This window comes from Pongo pygmaeus, chromosome 8, assembly GCF_028885625.2.
Source record: "Pongo pygmaeus isolate AG05252 chromosome 8, NHGRI_mPonPyg2-v2.0_pri, whole genome shotgun sequence".
Classification (NCBI taxonomy): Eukaryota; Metazoa; Chordata; class Mammalia; order Primates; family Hominidae; genus Pongo; species Pongo pygmaeus.
The window spans coordinates 68,320,403-68,332,606 of NC_072381.2; the positions used below are offsets into that span (position 1 = coordinate 68,320,403).

The window sequence follows — 12,204 nt, forward strand, 5'->3', positions numbered from 1 at the left end:
CACACCATGCCCTTTTCAAGTTCATATCACAAGACCACCTCAGAAGTGATGCTTTTTGATCCATTCAGTACTGAACATCCTTGGGTCGGGTCCAAGAATTGTCTTCCTTATTCATTTCTGCTCCATTGCAGAAATAAGAATGAAATTCCATTGTATATAGCAATGACAATTTTTCCAAGGCAAATAAAATAGTTTGCTATAAACATTTCTCACCTATAATAAGGAATCAATCTCACCTATAATAAGGAATCAATCTACACTGACAGAAAATAAATCTGGTCAGTTTGACATCCAGCTTATTCTCTGTTACAACACTAGCACCTACTATTCCTTCTGTATTTGGTTATGAATCTTCTGGAAGATGCTTTCATATTGTCATCCTACTACTCAGCAACTACAAAGCTTCCCTCCTGCCCAATTCTAAATTCCTTTGCCTGGCTTTCAAGGACCTTCACTATTGCCCAACCTACCTACCTAAGCTTAGTTCCTACCACCCCCACCATGTGCCCCTCTCCCCACCAGCCCTCATGACTTGGTCATGCCATTCATTGCACCTAGAGTATTTTCCTTCCTCCCTACATCTAACCATCCTCCCAAGCCCTACTTCCTACATAAACGCTCTTTCTACTATTCCTACTGACAATGAGAGAGCTCTCTCTCTGAATTCCTATCATAAAGTCTGTCTGTATTATAGCTCTTTAATTGGAAACTTCTTAAAATATTTCTTTTTTACAAAATTTCTCTGCAGTAGTGTTTCCACTTTTGCTCTGCCATCATATATAGAAAAAGAAAACTCAAGTTTTTGGCATATCCCCATGGGTCTACTTGGGATTATGCATAATTCCCAGCCACAATAGCTGTATTTCCACTAATTTATCTCCCATTAAAGAAAACCTAATAACAAGCATATTATACTTCAATGAAAGTTTTAAAAAAATAGACTCATAATGAGCAGGAATGAGAGGGATATTATTATACACGTGAACTTAAATATGCTCAATTAAGTTTTTTTTTTTTTTTTTTTGAGATGGAGTCTCGCTCTGTTGCCCAGGCTGGAGTGCAGTGGCGCAATCTCAGCTCACTGCAAACTCCGCCTCCTGGGTTCACGCATTTTCCTGCCTCAGCCTCCCGAGTAGCTGGGACTACTGGCGCCCGCCACCACGCCTGGCTAATTTTTTGTATTTTTAGTGAGACAGGGTTTCACCATGGTCTCGATCTCCTGACCTCATGATCCCCCCGCCTCGGCCTCCCAAAGTGCTGGGATTACAGGCATAAGCCACCGCGCCTGACCTCTCAATTCATTTTTTTTTTTAAAGCAAAGCATTAGTATCCTCTGGCACTTTATTACTGTTAATATATTATTTGCAATATATCTCACAAGTGACCATTCATTACACACTGGTAGGAACTACTATTCTATAAACAGCACTCAGCATGCTAGGCACTTAGAAGGCAATCAGTAAATAATTAACCAAGGAGCATGTCTAGCCCATTAATCAATTATATATAAAACATTACTGCCACAGCAGTCTGATGATGATGATGACGAAGAAGAAAATGACAACTGACAGTGATATAAAATGTAAACATGGAGTACAGTAGCTGACTCCCCTGCTGACAGTCTCAAAAAGAACAAATGATTTCTTTTCTTTTTTTTTTTTTTTTTTTTTTTGAGACAGAGTTTCGCTCTTGCCCAGGCTGGAATGCACGGCATGATCTCGGCTCATCACCTCCACCACCTGGGTTCAAGTGATTCTCTTACCGCATCCTCCCAAGTAGCTGGGATTACAGGCATGTGCCACCATGCTCGGCTAGTTTTGAATTTTTAGTAGAGATGGGGTTTCACCATGTTGGCCAGGCTGGTTTTGAACTCTTGACCTCAAGTGATCCACCTGCCTCAGCCTCCCAAAGTGCTGGGATTATAGGCGTGAGCCACCGCACCCAGCCAGGAACAAATGATTTATTATGGGGTTATAAGGTTAGTCTAACCAACATTTTAACAATACAGCATAGCTGCTGCACTCCTGAAGTTTAGGACAATCTTGGCAGTTTCTATGGCAATCACCATGCAACCCTACACCTCTTATGCAACACTGTGGCTATTATTGCAATCTTGGGTAAAATTAGTAAATTGTGAGCTCTATCTGCCAGTGCAGCCAGGGATCAAATAACTTTAGCTCCACCCAAGAGAAAGGCTGTGACCATGCAAATCTTGTTCTATATTAAAATGGCTCTCACTTTTACAATAAGGAATTGCCTGAGCACTGGAAGTTCCTCATCGACAATTGTATCATTTTAAATGTATTAAACCCATTTTTCCATATGCCCTTAATTGCCAATCACACAAATAGCCTATGATAGGATCTTGAGATCCCCAAATCCTACAAGTATCATATCTTTCCCTGAAAAACCTTTAAATATATATCAGATAGCTTAGGTATAAATCTATCTACAGGCCAAGTATCTTCTGTTTTCTCTAGCCTTGACATCTTAACATTCTAGGAGTACAGACTGACCTAACAATAAATTTTTAAATATTTTAGCCTTTAGTGTTGCTTAAGCAGTCACTTGAGAAATCCTTGCAAAAGTAGACTACAGAGGAAGTTTCAGTCGGTCATGCCCTAGAAATTTCTAAACATCAACCCAGCAGCTCAAAAGAATGTCCTGCTCAATAGTTCCAAGGATGTCATTAATTGCTTCCATCTGTTTCCCCCTTCTCTGTCCCTGTCTTTTCCAAGTCAAGGCATCTACTATTTTCTGCTTCATTTTGCATTCTATAGAAAAACAAGAAAAGCAAACATAAAAATCCATCACAGTTTGTTTTATTTTGTTTTGTTTTACACAGGGTCTCACTCTGTCACCCAGGCTGGAGTGCAGTGGCATAATGACAGCTCACTGTAGCCTCGACCTCCTGGGCTTAAGCAATCCTCCCACCTCGGCCTCCCAAACTGCTGTGATTACAAGTGTGAGCCATCATGCCTAGCCCTCCACCATGTTTTCAATTACAGAATATTTATTTGCCCCCAAATTTGTTGGACAACCACAGTCATATTGTTGTTTGTACTCAAGGCTATTTTCAAGTAACATTTCAGAGTGTGGCATATTAAATTATACACTTTTAAAAAATTGCTCAGTGAAGTTTTCAGTTGGTCATAACATATGACTTTTCCCTGATTAACCATGGAGACCAGAGTTTTTCCCCATGGCACAATAAAAGTTCAAACCTCTGAATGGTTTCATCCATTGACTATCCTTACCTAAATCAACAATTACATGATCAATGTTTTTTTTTTTTCTTGAGATAGAGTTTCGTTCTTGTTGCCCAGGCTGGAGTGCAATGGCGTGATCTCAGCTCACCACAACCTCTGCTTCCCAGGTTCAAGCGATTCTCCCGCCTCAGCCTCCTGAGTAGCTGGGATTACAGGCATGTGCCACCACACCTGGCTAATTTTGTATTTTTAGTAGAGACGGGGTTTCTCCATGTTGGTCAGGCTGGTCTCGAACTCTCGACCTCAGGTGATCTGCCCACCTCGGCCTCCCAAAGTGCTGGGATTACAGGCGTGAGCCACCATGCCCAGCAATCAATGATTTTTTAAGTCTGTCATGTCTTCCACATTTATTGGTTAGAATTCACCTTACATCTAGGGCTATTGGGCTACTCTAAAAATTTTGTACAGGAAAGGCAAGATAAATGCTTAATTTCCTTTAAATTACCAATTATTAGAGTAAGGGGTTGATGCCCTAGTTACCACACAGGGTGATCAATAAAGTTTTATTTTGTTTTAAAGTGACCAAATTTTTTGAAATTTTTATCACAACTAGGGTGTGCTCATTTTTAATTTTTCTAAGTCCCCAAAGAAGTCTGTGAGAGCACATAGCATATTTCAGAATATGTCTCTGGGAATGAGCAAAAATAAGTTTCCTGACAAAATCCACTTACCAATCAAATCATATTCATAGACTAGAATGTCAGGGTTGGAAGCAATTGTTTGTAGGGTCTTCTAGTCCAACTACCCACCCGATAGTGAAATCCCTACTCACTCATTCCCCGTGCTCTGTATCTTCCAAGGGGTGAGGGGCAACCTGCTACAAGCTAGAGCTATGTTTTTAATGTAAGGTAAATGCAAGTTTAATTATAATATGTTTAGTTGACAGCATAAGATTCCTCTTAATATTACCAGGCTAAGGCCGGGGCACAGTGGCTCATGCCTGTACTCCCAACACTTTGGGAGGCCAATGCAGGAGGATTGCTTGAGCCCAGGACTTCAAGACCAGCCTGGGCAACAGGGAGACCTTGCCTCTACAAATGACTTAAAAATTGTCCGGGCATGGTGGCACACACCTGTAGTCTCAGCTACTCGGGAGGTGAGGCAGGAGGATCACTTAAGCCTGGGCAATCGAGGCTGCAGTGAGCCAGGATCGCACCACTGCACTTCAACCTGGGTGACAGAGTGAGAGCCTGTCTCAAAAATATATATATATTACTAGGCTGATCGGATGGCATGTAAACAAAATAGGCTCATGTTGGTCAGAGCTGGAAGAAACCTTGAGATCACCAAGTCCAATGAAGGTAGGGCACAAAAGATACTCCCACAAAACAGGCTCTACAAAAAAACAGATGCTTCCAGCACCTTACTTCCTGACACATAAGACATTTTATGGAATTAACAGAAACACAGTTGCATAAAGCACCCACTCAAGTTAGGTAGAAATAAGAAGACTTCAATATGGGTGAGAATTTCACATCTGTTCAATGAAAATAATAGAACATAAGGAGGATAAAAATAAAGGAACACTTTTAGCTTTATTCAAAGTTGTGATATATAACATACATAGAGAAAATAAACATACGTATAATATAATGAATAAATATAAAACAACCACCCATGTAACTCATCACTTAAATCAAAAATAGAACATTATTATCACTTTTAGATGCCCCTGTGTACCTCTTCCTGAGTATAAACCTCTTCCTCCCTCTTAGAGATAGGACTACCCTGGCTGTGGTGACCATTATTACTTACTCATCTTCATCTTTTTACCATATAAATAGGCATGTCTAAACAACATAGTTTATTTCTGCGTGTTTTTTTTTTTTGAGACAGAGTCTCACTCTGTCACCCAGGCTGGAGTACAGTGGCTTGATCTTGGCTCACTGCAACCTCCACCTCCCGGGTTCAAGTGATTCTCCCGCCTCAGCCTCCCAAGTAGCTGGGATTACAAGGGTGAGCCACCACGCCTGGCTAATTTTTATATTTTTAGTACAGATGGGGTTTCTCCATGTTGGCCAGGCTGATCTCGAACTCCTGACCTCAAGTGATCCACCTGCCTTGGCCTCCCAAAGTACTGGGATTACAGGTGTGAGTCACCACACCTGGCCATTTTTGAACTTTAAATAAGTGGAACCTACATATCTATCTATCTATCTATCTATCTATCTATCTATCTCTCTGTCTGTCTGTCTTTCATTTTCCTCAATTATTTTTGAGATTCATTCATTTCTCTTTTTTTGTCTTTTTATTTATTTATTTATTTATTTTTAGATACAGGGTTTCATCTGTCACCCAGGCTGGAGTGCAGTGGTGCAATCACAGCTCACTGCAGCCTCAACTTCCCCAGCTCAGGTGATCCTCCCACTTCAGCCTCCTGGGTGGCTGGGACTACCGGCTCACACCACCACACACAGCTAATGTTTTGTAGAGATGAGTTTTCACCATGTTGCCCAGGCTGGTCTCAAACTCCTAGGCTCAAGTGATCTTCCCTCCTCGGCCTCCCAAAGTGCCAGGATTACAGGTATGAGCCACTGCACCTGGCCTCATTGTTTTTTTCAATTGAAATGAAACTCATATGGCATAAAATTAACCATTTTTAAGTGAAAATTTCTCACTCCTTTTCATTACTGATTAATATTACAATTTCTGACTATACCATGATTATTTTATCCATTCTACTCTAGATAGACCAGTGGGGTCATCATGAACAATGCTGATAGAAATGTTTTTTATATGGATGCTGGTGTGCATGTGGATGAGTATCTTTAGGGAACATACCTGAGAGTGGAACTGCTTATCTTCTACTTTACTGATGTCATGTTGTTTTCCAAAGTGGCTGCACCAATTTACATTCCCAACAGCAGTGTAAGAACATTCCAGTTGCTCCACATCTTATCAACAACTAATATTATCAGGGTTCTTAATTTGGGGTGTATAATAGAATAATTTGCACTTCTCTGATGACTGAAATAAAATATTTATTGGCCACTTAAATTTCCTCTTTTGAGGTGCCTATTCAAGTCCTTCACACACCTTTTTGGAAAGTCTTATGTTATTCTTATTGACTTCTATGAGTTCTACTTTTTTTGTCCTACACATCAGCTTTTACTTTTGCTTACAACTTGACTGCCATATAGAACAAAACCACTAATCAAAGACAATATAAGAACCTAAGAAGTTTTAAGTATTCAAAAATTAGTATGTCTGTTTGTTTTATGCAGAATAGCCCAAAAAGCCTGGAAATTATTTTTAGGAATACTAGGAGATATATAAATATAACTTAAATTTAAAATGCAACTGAAAATATGAAACAATAATTTTTTATTTTTTGAGACAGAGTCCCACTCTGTCACCCAGACTGGAGTGCAGTGGCGTGATCTCCACTCACTGCAAGCTCCGCCTCCCGAGTTCATGCCATTCTCCTGCCTCAGCCTCCCAAATAGCTGGGACTACAGGCGCCCGCCACCACGCCTGGCTAATATTTTTTATATTTTTAGTAGAGACAGGGTTTCACCACGCTAGCCAGGATGGTCTCAATCTCCTGACCTCAGGTGATCCACCCGCCTCAGCCTCCCAAAGTGCTGGGATTACAGGCATGAGCCACCACGCCCGGCCAAAACAATAATTTTTTAAAGTTTTTATCTACCATTATTCCCTTATCTCCAAGCAAAGGTGCCTAGTATACAATGCAGATTCATGCATGCTATAGTCACAGTGGGTCTCTGAATACTTTTCATTTTGGAAAGAAAAACTCAAAACTCATGGTCTTATTAAAAATTATTATGTCAAAAATTGGCCAGGTACAGTGGCTCACACCTGTAATCCCAGCACTTTGGGAGGCCAAGGTGGGTGGATCACCTGAGGTCAGAAGTTCAAGACCAGCTTGGCCAACATGGTAAAACCCCATCTCTACTAAAAATACAAAAATTAGCCAGGGATGGCGGCACATGCCTATAATCCAAGCTATTCCAGAGGCTGAGACAGGCAAATCATTTGAACCCAAGAGGCAGAGGTTGCAGTGAGCCAACATCGCACCATTGCACTCCAAACTGGGTGACGAGGGTGAAACTCCATCTCAAAAAAAAAAAAAAAATTATTATATCAAAAATGCCTAATATCAAAAACTAAAATGAACAGTTTTTTTAAAAAAGTTAGAAGACAAAAAGTTGAAATTTCAATTGTAAACAAAAGTTTTATACCAAAAAAAAAAGTTGTTACTGAAATCAGCTACTTCTTCTTCCTAACAAGAGTATTATTCTGCTTAGCAACAGAAGAATATTTTAATTACTCACTTAATAAATGCTGGTGGCATATCTCTCTTCAAAATCTGATCCTCAGTGGTTTGAACAGTCTCTTTTCCAACCTACAAGAGGAAAAAAAATCATAATTCAAATATAAATTCTCAGACTTTAAAAAACTATTACTTAAGCATATTTGAAACATATACTTAAACATAATCTATCATGAAAGTTTCTAGATTTAAGGGAGATTTCTGGATTTAAAAAATTTTTTAGGATTACTCACATAATATGCCTTCACAATATACTAGAATAACAATATGGAATACAAACATAATGTTGTATTACTCCTTCTTCAGAATAACTAATTTGAAAGCATTATTGAGCATAATAGGAGAAATTCATCATTGAGAATATAAGTGTGTGTATTTAAGCCAAAAAACTCTGCCACGTCTCTAAAATGTTACATGAAGTACATGAATCAAGTTAGACAGACAAAAATATCTATATAGAAAAAAATGAAGTTATTGGAACTGGGAAAAATATTTGAAGCTATTATGATTCTGACACTAGAAACCAAACATGAAAATATGCAACTTCACTAGTAATCAAAAAAATTGAAATTAAAACAACATGATATTTTCCCCTAATTATAGTGCAAGTTAAAAAGAAAGAATATATTATGCTGAATGCAACAATGGAATAGGTAGTTTTACACCCTGCAGGTGGTGATATAAACTGACGTATTCTCTCTGGAAAATCACTTGCTAGAATTTGTTAGGGGACAAAAAAAAGTCATACCTAGGAATTCCACTTATGAGAATATACCTTATAAGCAGTAATACCAAATGTGATAATAAAAACAATATTCACAAAAGTAGTCACCATGATGACAGTTATAAAAGCTAAAACACTTCATAAATAACTCCTCCAACAAAGAGGAATAGTTAAGTAAATTAAGATATATTGTTAGGTTGAGTACTATGTGGGCCATTAAAACAATGGTTATAAAAACTTAGCATTATAGGAAAATGTTTATGACATTATATTTCACTTAAAAGAAGAAATGTAAATAACAAGTACATTATGAGTACAACACCAAAAAAAAAAACCACATGTATAAATAAAGCAACAACACTGAAAGAATATTTTTAAAATATTCTAGTGGTTGTACTAATGCTTAGGAAATTGAATGAATTTGTATCTGCATTTCCTATTTTCTAATTTCCTGAAATGTAAATTTTAAAGTAATTTTTGTAATTTAAAAACACAAAAATGTTACTGTAAGTTGTTCTGTTATTTTTTGTTTGTGCTTTTGAAATAGAGTCTCACTCTGTCGCCCAGGCTGAAGTGCAGAGACGCAGTCTCGGCTCACTGAAACCTTGGCCTCCCAGGTTCAAGTGATTCTCATGCCTCAGCTTCCCAAGTAGCTGGGACTACAGGCATGTGCCACCACACCCAGCTAATCTTTTTTTTTTTTTTGGATTTTTAGCAGAGATGGGGTTTCACCATGTTGGCCAGGCTGGTCTCGAACTCCTGACCTCAAGTGATCCACCCACCTTGGCCTCCCAAATTGCTGGGATTACAGGCATGAGCCACCACTCCCAGCCTAAGTTATTTAGTTGTAATTATTTCCTACCTAATAATCTCAGTACATAATTATCTGTCATTTTATATAGATCTTCCAAATAGTAATGGTCAGAAATTATTTAAATTATCAAAATATTAAATGTCACACTACCAAATTATGTGTGTATTATACCACTAATCATACACATACTCACTTTATTCAAAATTATCTCTATGCAGATCTTGAATGTCAATTTTTCTTCCACTATATTCATGTATTATAAAGTATAAGAGTAAACTTTAATATAGTAAATGGTGAAATTCACCCATTTTAACAATATAAAGCCACCTAAGAGTACTAAACCATATTTATAAACCATATTTTAATGTAGAAATCTGTGAAATTAAAAAAACTCAGAATGGAAAATATGTCAGTCCTACTATTTAACCATTTAACTTTTGATTGAGTTTAAAGGAAAAAAAAATGGAGTAAGAAAAATCCTGGCTGGCACAGTGGTGCACACTTATCATTCCCAGCACTTTGGGAGACCAAGGTGAGAGAATTACTTGAAACCAGGAGTTTGGGACCAGCCTGGGCAACATAGTGAGACCTTGTCTCTACACAAAATTAGTCGGGTGTGGTGGCTCACACCTGTGGTCCCAGCCGCTTGGGAGGCTGAGGTGGAAGGATCACTTAAGCCCAGGAGGTCAAGGCTGTGGTGAGCAGTGTTTTCACCACTGCACTCCAGCCTGGACAATAGGGCAAGACCCTGTCTCAAAAAATCTCTAAATGCACAGTAAATTAGCTAAAGAAAATAACACGATAAACTATTCTCAGGGAATATAAGTCATGCATAAATTATGAATACAAGTTTTTTCTCTCAAGTTAATAGCTAGAAAAAGCAACACATATCTACCACTGTGTAATAGCCAATGCTTCTATAAACAATAGACTGTCTGTATCATAATAAAAGGCTTTTAAATCAGCAGCTGGTTCTCTAGAGTTTCTCAGCTCAAAACATGACAGAGTATTTCCAGATGTATTGTTCACTATGTTTTCCAACTGAAACAAACCATTCAAAAAGCTATGGCCATGATTTCATGAAGTAAAAGATGAAGTTCAGCCACAAAGTTCCTGGTTCACATTCAGTATAAAGGGCCTAGAAAGATATTCACATTTAAGACACAGAGAGATTCCTTTTATATATGTGGGGGGAAGGAAGAACACAGACACAGAGAGCAAGGGTGGGAGGGAGAACTAGGTGAGTTCCTCTTATATCTCCTTTAGAAAATAGTAAGTTATTCAGTGCTATTAAACATTGTTTTTAGCACAACAACATGAGCCAGGTACTGTTTAGGTAGTAGAGATGGAGTAGAGAATAAAAAAAAGTTTCCTGCCTTCACGGAACTTTTAGTCTACTAGGGAGAGACAGAGAGTCAAGTAAATAAACAAGTATGATTCCAGATAATGGTAAGAATGATGCTATAATAAAGAGTACGGGCTGGAAACAAAGGAACCTGCTTTGGAAAGGGTAGACAAAGAAGCAACATTGGAGCTGAGACTTTGAAACGAAGAAGGAGCCACTCATGAAAGAGCTAGGCAAGAACAATCTAGGGGGAGCAGCCAGAAAAAGGCCCTAACGCAGGAAAAGATTGGGTGTATTTTAGGAACTGGAAAGAGGCCAGAGTGGCTGAAGCTCAGGGAGGGAGGGAAATATGGTGTGGTGATGAGGTTGGGTAAGAAGGCAATGGCCACATCATAAAGAGCCTTTTAGGCCAGCTTGAAATATTTGGAATCATTTATCAGTACAATAGGAGGCAGGAGTTCTAAACAAGAGATTAATCTGACTTTTTATTTTCTTTTTTTTTTTTTTAAGAGACATGATCTGGCCCCATATCCCAGACTTGAGTGCAGTGGCGCAATCATAGCTCAAGTGATTCGGAGCTCAAGTGATCCTCCGTCCGGAGCAGCTAGGACTCCAGGCATGAGGCACCACGCCTAGCTAATTTTTTTTTTTTTATTTTGTAGAGATGGGGTCTCACTATGTTTCCCAGGCTGGTCTCAAACTCCCATGCTCAAGCAATCTTCCTGCCTTGGCCTCCCTAACTGCTGGGATTACAGTCATGAGCCACCACGCCTGGCCTGATTTTCTTTTTAAAAGGTCATTTTGCCTATTTTTAGGTGGTGAGGGAAAAGCAGGGTAACCAGTATCACTCTCCTAGATGATTGCAGGGAGGCTACTGCAGTCAGCCGGGAGAGTGATAGTAGTGACTTAAGGTTTCACTACTTAAGTAGTGAAAATAGAAATGGAGAAAAGAACAGAATTGCATTACCTTTTTACGGAAGAAATATTATTAGGACTTGTTCTTGGACTGGGTGGGGTGGGGTGGGGGATGAAGACTAGACTGAGGTAAAGAAATAAAACCACGTGGCCGGGCATGGTGGCTCATGCCTATAAATCCCAGCACTTTGGGAGGCTGAGGAGAGCAGATCACCTGAGGTCGGGAGTTCACGACTAGCCTGGCCAACATGGCGAAACCCTGTCTCTACTAAAAATACAAAAATTAGCTGGGCGTGGTGGCGGATGCCTATAATCCCAGCTTCTCCGGAGGCTGAGGCAAGAGAATCACTTGAACCTGGGAGGCAGAGGTTGCAGTGAGCCAAAAGCGCGCCACTGTACTCCAGCCTGGGCGACAAGAGCAAAACACCGTCTCAAAAAAAGGAAAAGATAAAAAAAAAATCACTTCTAAATCAATGAAATAAAAAGCCTTCAAAGGTAGCAATGCTAGAAGGCTGATACATGGCAAACAGTTATTATCCAAAGATAAAGCAATCATGGCTACACCAGGCAAAAACATTAAAACAGTTTTGCAAATAGCAAATATTCTGACCCCAGTAGAGGTAATTACTAAAAACTGAATGGCATGTAATTAATTGATGCCTCTATGTAAGAGCAGGAGTAGGTAAGGAAAGATAAATGGATAATTTAAAATATATTCAAGGGCATTTATTTAAATGCTATTTTTGAATACTTAAGTGATAAACACTAAATGTGATTTTGTTATTCTAAGCTGCATTCATACTTGAAGCAATAGTATCCATGATTGCTCAATATACTCTGGCC

The 12,204-nt window shown here is 39.0% G+C and overlaps 1 protein-coding gene across 2 annotated transcripts in view; it reads right to left on the reverse strand.

Moving 5' to 3' along the window:
• The window catches only part of VCL (vinculin), a 121,204-nt gene that overhangs the window by 69,476 nt on the left and 39,524 nt on the right, over positions 1 to 12,204 (reverse strand). For both annotated transcript variants that reach the window (XM_054503674.2, XM_054503675.2), the window contains exon 2: positions 7,565 to 7,635. In XM_054503674.2, the coding sequence (XP_054359649.1) occupies positions 7,565 to 7,635 (71 nt within the window). The remainder of the gene's footprint in view (positions 1 to 7,564; positions 7,636 to 12,204) is intronic.